Consider the following 10024-nt stretch of genomic DNA (forward strand, 5'->3'; position numbering starts at 1 on the left):
AAGCCCCATAAATTGTTTTCAGTATCAAGCTAATCCCTAAAACATTCTGCTTCCACTAAACTGGGGGGGGGGATAAAAAAAATCTAAACAGAATGTCAAAAGCATGCTTTTTTTGTTCTGTTTAGCCTGTAAAATATCAGGCCCTCTTCACGTGTTTTGAAGAAACATCACTTGCTTGGTGCTACCAAATCTAGCTACCAAACAGCTTCAGTAGTAAACACACTGTCTGCTAATGTTAGAAATGTAAGCCCAATTCCCACCATCTTGTGGACATCTCCTAACTTCATTAACTTTCCCCATGTTCAAGTTGGCTGCAAATGGTGTCTCTGAGCATGTACTGAGTGCTCTCACCTTGCTTTCTTCCCACTTCTGTCCTCTGGTTCAGAGGCACACTGTAGTCAGGATCCAGAATGCGGAGATGTTTCTGGACTCCAACTTGCACCATCCCTGACCATTGGCCATGCTGGCTGGGACTGGTGGGAGTTGGATTTCAGCAACATCTGGAAGGCACCAGGTTGGTTTTCCTTTACCAATTAAACACCAGCCCCTTTCACTCCAAGATGCATGGCAGCCCAGAGGACACAGGATTTATTGTAACCTATAGCAAGATATATCTCCAATCCACAAGATGAATCCATGTGTTGAGTTGACCGGTGCCCCATTTAGGCTGTGGCTATTTATGCACCCACTTTAAAAAGGATCAACCACCTAAGAGACTATTATTTCAACACCCAAAATGCTGCCATTATGGAGCGACAAACAAGCAGCTCATTCCCAAATTGTCTGTTCAAATAAAAACAGACTTGGCAGAGCCCAGGCAGAAACACTTGGTGTGAATCTTGGTTGCAAAGTTAGTTGTAAGTGCAACTGTATAGCCCCAATATGGTTAACCAAAGAATCCACTAAGAAAATTCTTAGTAGCTCTGCGGCATCTTTTACTCAAGTCAATTATGCTAATCAGCCAAAAGGACTCTGGTCTGAGATCTGTAAAAACACTTATCATTTCAAAGCATCTATTTTAGGGGGTGATGTGGCATCTAACAGCATCTTAATATCTTGGGACCCAGCAGGATTGTATCATTTAGTGTGATACAATCACCTGAAGACAGAGAAGGCAGGGAGAATATGGAATCTGATAAAGGGGCACAAGAAGAGTTAAGGAAGGGTTACCTGGATGAGGGAAAGCAGAGAAGAGGCAAGACTTTGAGGCAACAAGAGTGAATAGTCTAGGCATGCCAGATCAGGCCCATGGTTCATCTAGTGCAGAATTGTCCACAGTGGCTGGCAGCAACTCTCCAGGATTCCACTCAGGGTTCTCTCCCAGCCCTACCTAAAAATTGAATGTGGGCCCATCTGCATGCAAAGCAGATGTTCTGCCCCAAGCTATGGACTTTCACAAACATTGTGGCCACCTGTTCTATAAGATCTGCAGGGCTAAATTTAAAGGATGGCTTCCCCTTCAGGCTCAGGCCAGGGACCAAGTGAAGTTAATGACTGAGGCAGTGCCGGTGGGGATATGTAGAAATCCCAATCTAAAATTAAGAGGCAGGCTTTCCCGATGCAAGAGCCCATTAGGCTTGAAATCTGGAACTTATACACTGAAGGTCAGGGCTGTGGGTGCCCTAGCTCTTTCCCTGACTGTCTTCCCACCCACCCTAAAACAAAAAGTATGGAATGGAGGATAGCTGCAAATGTCTTTTTGTTTAGCAAGGAGATGGGAGTTAGAGTGAGAAGAGGGAAACACTGTAAGCAGAACATTCTGCATCCTGTTGGCAAGCAGTAAAGAACTTATTATAATGCCAGTTGTTGAGATGTCCTTTGGTGACACAGAGTAAAGAAAGCTGAATGAAGAAGTGTTCAATTGCACCTTGGTTTGTGGGTGGTGTTTAGGCAAAACACTGCAGCATCCTGTGGTCTTTGGAAGATTGTTAAGCTGCCACAGGCTCTACCACAGTTTAAGGAATCTCTAGGGAAAGGCTAACTATGTGGGTGAATAGGGGGCAGCCTGACTCCCTCAATTACTGAGCCAGTAGCATCACTTTCCAGGTATCATTTAGTCACTTGCCCGGAGCTCTGCCTGCCATCAGCCTTTTGAGTGCTGTTCACTGATGCAGTGCACAGGGACACATCCCATTCCGGATAAGAAAGGCACAGGGCGTGGAAGGTAGTGTTGCAAAGAGGCTAAAAATATAATAAAAAGCCACATTTTTGAAAAATTGGCCAAGATAAGTGTGCCAGGAAAGCTGCAGCCAGCCAGCAGAAGGTAAAGTGGCCTCCTTTTGAAATGTCAGTGCCTTCCAGGGTGTGAGGTACAGGAAGAGGGACTCGCCCCTTGCTCACCCACTTTCTCGATAAGCATTGTTTGGCAGCTACATTTTTTTATGAAAAAAATCACGAGGCACACCACCATTAGAAAATGTTAAAAAATTTAACTCTGTGCCTATATTGACTATATATAAAGTAATTCTCTTGAACAGGAATCAAATAAACACAATTTTTCCCACGGCACACCAGGCAACATCTCGCGGCACACTAGTGTGCCGTGGAACAGTGGTTGAAAAACACTGACCTACCTCACAGAGTTGTTGTGGGGATAATGTGGAAGGGGAGAACCAGGTACACCACCTTGAGCTTCTTGGAAGAAAAGGTGGGATATAAATGAAATAAATAAAGCACTCTGTAGCCATAGCAGCTTGAAAAGTGACGGGAAGATGTGTGAGATGAATGACTAGCTACTGAGAAGAGATATAAATATCCCTACAAGCCAATCAGGAGAAATGCTCATTTTCATCTAACCCTGCAAACAAAAAAGAATGAATACTAATAAAGACTGGATATAATCTAACTACTACATAAATTTGTTCAAGCAATTCAGGATGAATGCTAAATACTCAATAAATAGGTCCTCTGGAGAAGCATGAAGTCTGCAGTCTCCTTTCAAATTAATAACTCACCTCATTTATTTCCTTAATAGATAACTCAACTGAAGATAGAAAACAACCCGTTTGCCAAGGGCTTTAGAGGCAGTGATGACAGCGACCTACGTGTGGCAAGATTACAGAGGTGGGACAATTAAACAGAGACAGATAAAACTAGGAAGGGCCCAGAATAAGCGCAGGTGTCTCTGTCTGATACAGCTACTTCATGGACAGTGTTTTCTCTGTAGATAGGGAAAACTGTATATAGTTGTCATCCCTGAAGTGTGCTGCATAATTAAGTTATTAATTTTAAAAATTGTCAGAGTGCTTCTCAACAATAACCTCAGAGGAGAGTTCTTTCAGACCCGAGGTCTACTATTGCCCAGCAACAGACACAGAACACAGGGCTTCTGCTTGTCTGTTTTGGCTCTTGCTTTTGCTGGATCGTGTCCCCTTGGGGTTCTGTGCAAGCAGCAGCAGATCTTGATCTTCACAGCTATCAGATGCTTTGACTTGCACATTTTGCTGCTTTGGCAGGAGCCCATGTGTGCTTGGCAGAAGTGGGCTATAAATAAATTAAATGTGCATTACAGATGGGAAACAGACATGGTGCAAGGGTGCTTTGCCCAAGGCCACCCACTGTGGCTGAACTGTGATCTTAAATACAGATTTTGTAGGCTGGGGAAAGGAGCATAGGCTTTGCGTGCAGAAGGTGTGAGGTTAAAAGGTCATCAGGTAACAGGTGAGCGGAACTGGTCTGAGAGACCAAGGAGCTGCTACAGTACCCATACAGTCTTAAGGTGACTTTCTTATGCCCAGCACTCCAGGGCAGTTCTTCTGAGGAACTTCTTCCACATCCAACTATCCAAAGAAGTTGTGTGGGTTGCAGGAGATTCTGGGGACATGCCCTAGGGGGCACAGTCCAGGTCATGCATAGCCTGAGAGCCTATTGGCTTCATTGTTACCCCACAAGGAAGGAGAGTGTGCCTTTCTAAATCATGCCCTCCTAAACCACACTCACCACTCTCCTGCAACAGGCCCATTGCAGAGGAATAAGAGCAGAGATGGTCTTTGGTCAAGCTTCTTTTAGGGAAACTAGTCCAGTGTTCCTGAAGGAAGCTTCCAAGGAACACAGTTTGGAAACCATCTTTCTAGGGCCACACAATAGCGAGATAACATTCCTGATGGTTTTGTTCTGTCTAAATGTGTGTAAAACCGGTTCTTTTCCTATTGCATTTTGCAGCAAAGAGTATCCAGTGATCTCCAAAAGCATAATGAGGCAGAGGTTGGTGTCAACTCACGGCCAGCTTTCCACTAAATCTGACGTCAACTCGCTCCATGGGAGCCACCAGGGTCTCCAGCATTACCAGTATGAGAATGGTGCTCACATGCAGTTTGCAGCATCAGATGCCCAAGACCTGCCCCTCAACACCTTCACGGCACAAAGAGAATCGGGGCTCTTCTATCACTGCCTGAAGCGGCGAGGTAACTGAGATCTATAGGGAAAAAAATGTTAGGCTAGGAGACCTTACCTAAGAGAGTAGTGGGGGATTTCCAGCGGATTCTCTAAGGGAAAAAATGTCTCATACAATGCAATTTTGATTAATAGCAATCTTAGTTATTCTGAATCCAATATGGTTGCATTTCTTGTAACACCAGTTCATTGAATTCAAATATGCACACACCTGGAATTTCATCTCTCTTTGTGTGTGTGTCTTATTTGGTGTAACACACTGCAATCTTAAGCACACTTATGAGGAGTAGGCGCCATTGAACTCCCTGAGATTTAATTCTGAGTAAATGTGTTCAGAGCTCAGCTACATGTGACTTTGAAACACCTGACCTAAAAGTTAAACAAAGCCACAAGCAGTGTAGCTAACGAGCAGAAGAGCAAAGAAAGTTGTTAATTACACCACTCTGCAAATTGGTTCTTTTGGAAAAATGCATTTATTAACTAGATTATTCATTGTAAAAATTCTCGGGGTTCCACACAACAATAATTGGGGCTTCTGGACCTCAGAATGCTGTTCTACAGCAAACAAGCATGAAGATAGATTCCCTCCCCCCGAGCACATAGCAAAAACGTTTACCAGCCCTTAGCATTTATCTGGCAGGTTTTCTGCAGCATTTTGACGTGAAGTCCTGGCAAATGTAGACCACTTCTCTTTTTTTGGACAGCGCTCTTGATAAGGCATTTGAGGGCTCCTTGAACTTGTCAAAAGCAACACTACAAAAGCATTGTGGCCAGCCTGTTATCAAGATGAATGAAAAGTAATTGCTGGGTGTAAGAAAGCAGTAGCCAAAGTCATTTAAACTTTCAACTGATAGAGAAAGCCCCTTAAATTAAGATTGATTGGAATAGATGGACATTGGCAATGCCCTGCCTTTTTGAGAATGAGGAATGTCTTTCAAAGAATAAACAGGGCTATTGGATTATTACGAAGGCAACAGTGTAGCTTCCCAGATCAACAGACAGCCTGATTCTGCTCAGAGATAGGTTCACCTTAGGCATGCCTACCTCTGCATAGGATCAGGCTGTAAGGTGCATAATGCGAGGGGTTAAAAAACAAGTTGTATGAAGGCAGACTGAAGAACCAGGATAGGGTTAACGCTGGGAAGAGGAAGAAGGGGCTATTCCCAGGGGTGTCGCTGGGGGGGCAGTATGCCCCAGGTGCCAGGGGAGGTGACAAGCGGTGGCCCCTCCCACCACTCCCCAAGGGGAGCCCCGCCGCCTGGTCTGTGCAGCGCTGCTGCTCCTGGGACAATGGAGTGAGCGGTGGAGAGTGGCGGGAGGGGCCGCTGCTCGCTCCGTCGCCCCGGGAACAGCAGCACACGGCCCGACGGCGGAGTGCGCCTGTGTGACATTTCGCGCATGCACACTCCATCGTCGGACTGCCACTTCCGCGGCCCCCTTTTGAGCCGCAGAGTGAAAAGGCGGCTCATGGGGCTGCCGTGCGCAATCGGTGGGGAGCCACCGATAGAGCTCGGCAGCCCCACGAGCCACCTTTTCGCTCTGCGGCTTAAAAGGGGGTTGTGGAAGCGGCGGCGGCCCGCTGCTGGGAGTATGCCTGCGCAACATTTTGCGCGGGTGCATTCTGCCGTGACATCACAATGTGACGTCACGACGCCCGCCCCCGGGGCGCCTTTTTTTCACTGTCCCGGGTAGTGTGGAGCCTTCCTCCGCCCCTGGCTATTCCTACAGTATTTAGAATAGTTCAGATGATCACAAGGAAGATGACAGGGGGCACCAGCCACACCTGCTGTGGAGAAAAGGCAAAGCGGTGAGTTTCACCTGGAGCTTTGGCTTTCAAACTTTCTACTTTTAACGTGCCCTTTTCCTAATTGATTTTTACTGCATATTGCAGAAAGTGAACGTACTCAGTTGCCAAACCTTTGGGGGCATTCCTATCGCCCAATGCAAACACAGAGAGTGACCAAATATCCAACAATCCAGCTGGATGCTCTGTACCAGGGCTGGAAGTGATTATAAGAACTGCATGTAGAGGAAACTAGCAATGCCGTGGTCTGTGCCCAGAACCTTTTAACTATCTAAGCATTTCTTGCTGTGCTTGTTCCTTGGTATGCATGCAGAGGGTGCCCGGCATTTGGATTTACCCTGCAAACGCTCTTATCTGGACGCCTCCTCTTCTGTCGGGGAAGAGCACTATTTTCGGTCACCACCTCCGTATGACCAGCAAATGCTGAGCCCCTCCTACTGCAGCGACGTGACACCGCGGGAGGCGTGCATGTACTCCAGCTCCGGTGCTGAAATTGCAGGTGTCTCATCAGTAGAAGACTTGCCTCCTCCTCCTCCTCCTCCACCTTTGAGCTGCAATATGTGGACCTCAGTTGCACCTTACACCAGCTACAGTGTTCAGACAATGGAAACTGTCCCCTACCAGCCGTTCCCTGCTCACTTCACAGCTACCACCATGATGCCGCGTCTACCCACCATCACGAACCAGAGTTCCCAGCCGCCGGGCAACAGCCCCTTCACAGTCTACAATCAGCTTTCACAGTCTCAGGCCCGGGAGAGAGTCCCTGCGCCCTCCTTCCCAAGGGAACGGGTGCACCCTTCAGTGTGCGAGAGGAAGCCCCCCTCTCCCCACTTAGGCGCAGCCAATGAATTCCTCTACTCTCAGACCTTCTCGCTGTCCAGGGAATCTTCTTTACCGTATCATTCAGGAATGGGGACTGTGGACAACTGGCCTGATGGATGATTCCTGCAGCTGGGCAGTGAACCTAAAAATTACGGTTAAGAGTCAATGCTCCAGGACAATGTTAATTCAGTGTTAATACCTGTGGGTAACTTGCACTTCCGTGACACTGACAAAAAACATCGGTGTTTGTGTAGCTGAAGAGCTTGTTTTCTGTTAGGCACAAAAGCAGCTCAGTCTTGGGGGAGGGGGAGGGGGAAAAAACCCAGTTCTATACAAAAAAAAGCACTCGGCTCAGTGGCCTGGACCACCAGTCGTATTGCCCAGTGAGAGTATTTGCCTCAAAAAGAGATGTGGTTCCCTCCATGAAATCATGAAACACTTATTCTCCCTTTTCAAGCACATGCATGCACACAAAATATACACCAGACTGTTCACTGAATGCCTTCTCAATTTCCAGGCATTTTGGATACTTTATAAAAAACAATACAGAGAGCAAGTACAAAAAAATTGAGCGTGTGACCCAGAAAGCCACTTAAGCAGATTAAATGTGTATGCCACTGCCTTCAATCGCAGTAGAGCTTGGCGAAGCTGGTGCAGTCTTGGAAGCTGAAAACAGCACTGATCAGGGGAAAGATTTTTTTGAAGTGTGGGGGTTGCCCCCTACCCCAGTTTTTACAGACAGAGAAAGTACTTCTAAAGAACATCATTTTCCTCCCAAAGGCACTGGGGGATCTGTTTATTTTGGTTTCTTTCATTGACTGTTTTCCAATCTTAAATTCAGTTCTCCATATTTCCACATCAATTTCACATTTTTTTAAAGGACCTTAAGAGAAAATTCAACATTCTAATCAAAATTTATACACATTTTTTGTATGCAACTTTTTATCATATACACATATTTGCAAAGCAATTCCCAGTAATATATGCATTCTATATTGCACTTTGCTGGAGCACCGCACTGCAAAATTTAGAGAACTGCAGCTTTAGAAGGATGGGCTGTGTTTTGGTTCGCACATTTGTTTCAAAATGTGTGAATTGGGTAGGTTTGTATCACACTACATCCTGTGTTAAGACATAGTGCTGTCCCAGCAGTGTCTTCTGGGAGGAAATTTATGATGGGTGGCCACTGGCCACCCCAGGATTCATACTGTTGCTCTTACCCTCCACGTACAGCTAGGGGGAGACAGCACTTTTAAAACTCTGTGGGAAAAGAAAGAAGGCATTAAATGATATCCCCTCCACCACAACTTTGTAATGGTTCAGGGTAGTCCCCAAAATAGTTTGCAGTTAGTAAATCAGATACAGGAAAGACCCAGACAAGTCAATTTCTGAGTTAAGAATACAAACCAGGAAAGCAACACTCTTGAGTTTCTCTGGCAGGAATACCACTGCAATGAACAGGAGTTGTGCTCTCTCACATGACTCCCATAATTCCAGTGGAAATCCTGCTTGGAGGTGGGTGGGTGGGATCTGGCTGGATTGACCCTGCTCAGAGAACCACACCACAGAATATTTGAAGGTAAATTCAAACATAATGGATTTAGTAATTCACAACCAAAAAATTATTATTTCCGCTTAGCTTCAGTGCAAAAATGACAGATCATAAAACTCACTGAAAATGGCAGTCTTGCACCAGAATCTGCCCCTCCAGAAAAAGGCCCCTGCTGGCTCAGGCCAAAGGTCTGTCTCATCCTTCATCTTGTTCTCATAGCAGCCAACCAGAAGCCTGCAAGCAGGACCTGACTGCACCACTTGAGGTAGGCTTGACACAGAACTATCCTTTCTATGAAACTGATAATGTGCAGTTCTGCCCTCAGCCATGTGCCCTGCTTTTACAAATCAAAAATGTGCTTTATACTTGTCCTGTTTGCCCCATAGTGGGGTAGGAGAGCTGAAAACAATGCCAATATATTTCACATCAGGCAACCAATGCACCCTATTCGTTTCAGATAGTACATGGGTGGACAAGTCTAAAAATCCCAGGACACAAATTTTCACAGCCCTCTAGCAGCTATGGTGGTTGCTATAATGTAGTTTATTTAGTTAACTCTGGAAGTGTATACTTAATTCGGCCCAAACTAAGCCACCTGATCTCGTATACCCATGTACTATCTGAAACTAGCTAGGGTTTATGGGAGTTGGAGGCCAGAAACTTCTAGAGGCTACACATCTTCTAAAACATCAGTGGCAACAATATCACAGGCAAAAGAGGATAGGTTTTCCTTACTGGAATGAGCACAGAGCCAATGCCTATTCCTGGTCCTTAAAAGGAAAGTAAGGAGCAGAAGGAAAATCCAGAAAACCAAACCCAATTAATTCCTGCACCTCTTAAGAATTCAACAGGGGCATACATTACTGACCAATTCCTAGTCACCCAAACTGGTTCTCTCCACAACACGGTGACGTCTCCAGTCTGCTGGGATTCTACACCAACAAATTGGGATAATGAAAAGGAAGAGATGGTTTTCATGATGGCAGGGCCACTAAGGAGAAGGTTACTTTTCACCCAGAACATCCTGTATGGTGATTCAATTAGCCTGTGTGCGGCTGGTGTGGGGTTCTATAATCAGAACTGGGAAATCACTACAAGTGTTGCATGCTGAATCATTATTTATATCTATATATATATATCTATATATATAAAATATAAATATATATATCTCACAAATGCAGGCCCACATGTTCCATTCAGCTTTGCTTTTTTTTTTAAACAACAAAATATGTAATAAAATAATGAATGTTGCAAGGGACATTTTTTAAGGAAAAAAAGACAGCTATTTAAGTTAAAAAAAATTTTTTTTACACCCGTTTGTGATGTAAAAACTAAGTTTTGGTTAGATGAAACATATATGCTACAGATAAATCTCTATTAGAATCCACTTTAGATAAAAAGCAGTGTGGCATTGTTGTTTGTTTTTTTAAAGCTTTGTTACAATAGTATGGACA

At 45.0% G+C, this 10024-nt stretch overlaps 1 protein-coding gene across 5 annotated transcripts in view; it reads left to right on the forward strand.

Moving 5' to 3' along the window:
* Positions 1-7347, forward strand: part of TBX4 (T-box transcription factor 4) — a 71972-nt gene extending 64625 nt beyond the window's left edge. For all 5 annotated transcript variants that reach the window (XM_033172179.1, XM_033172175.1, XM_033172177.1 and 2 more), the window contains 3 exons: positions 2975-3063; positions 4162-4403; positions 6510-7347. In XM_033172179.1, the coding sequence (XP_033028070.1) occupies positions 2975-3063; positions 4162-4403; positions 6510-7138 (960 nt within the window). In that variant the 3' untranslated portion in view covers positions 7139-7347. The remainder of the gene's footprint in view (positions 1-2974; positions 3064-4161; positions 4404-6509) is intronic.
* Positions 7348-10024: the final 2677 nt, after the last annotated feature.

The sequence above is a fragment of the Lacerta agilis genome, chromosome 15 (genome assembly GCF_009819535.1).
Source record: "Lacerta agilis isolate rLacAgi1 chromosome 15, rLacAgi1.pri, whole genome shotgun sequence".
NCBI lineage: Eukaryota > Metazoa > Chordata > Lepidosauria > Squamata > Lacertidae > Lacerta > Lacerta agilis.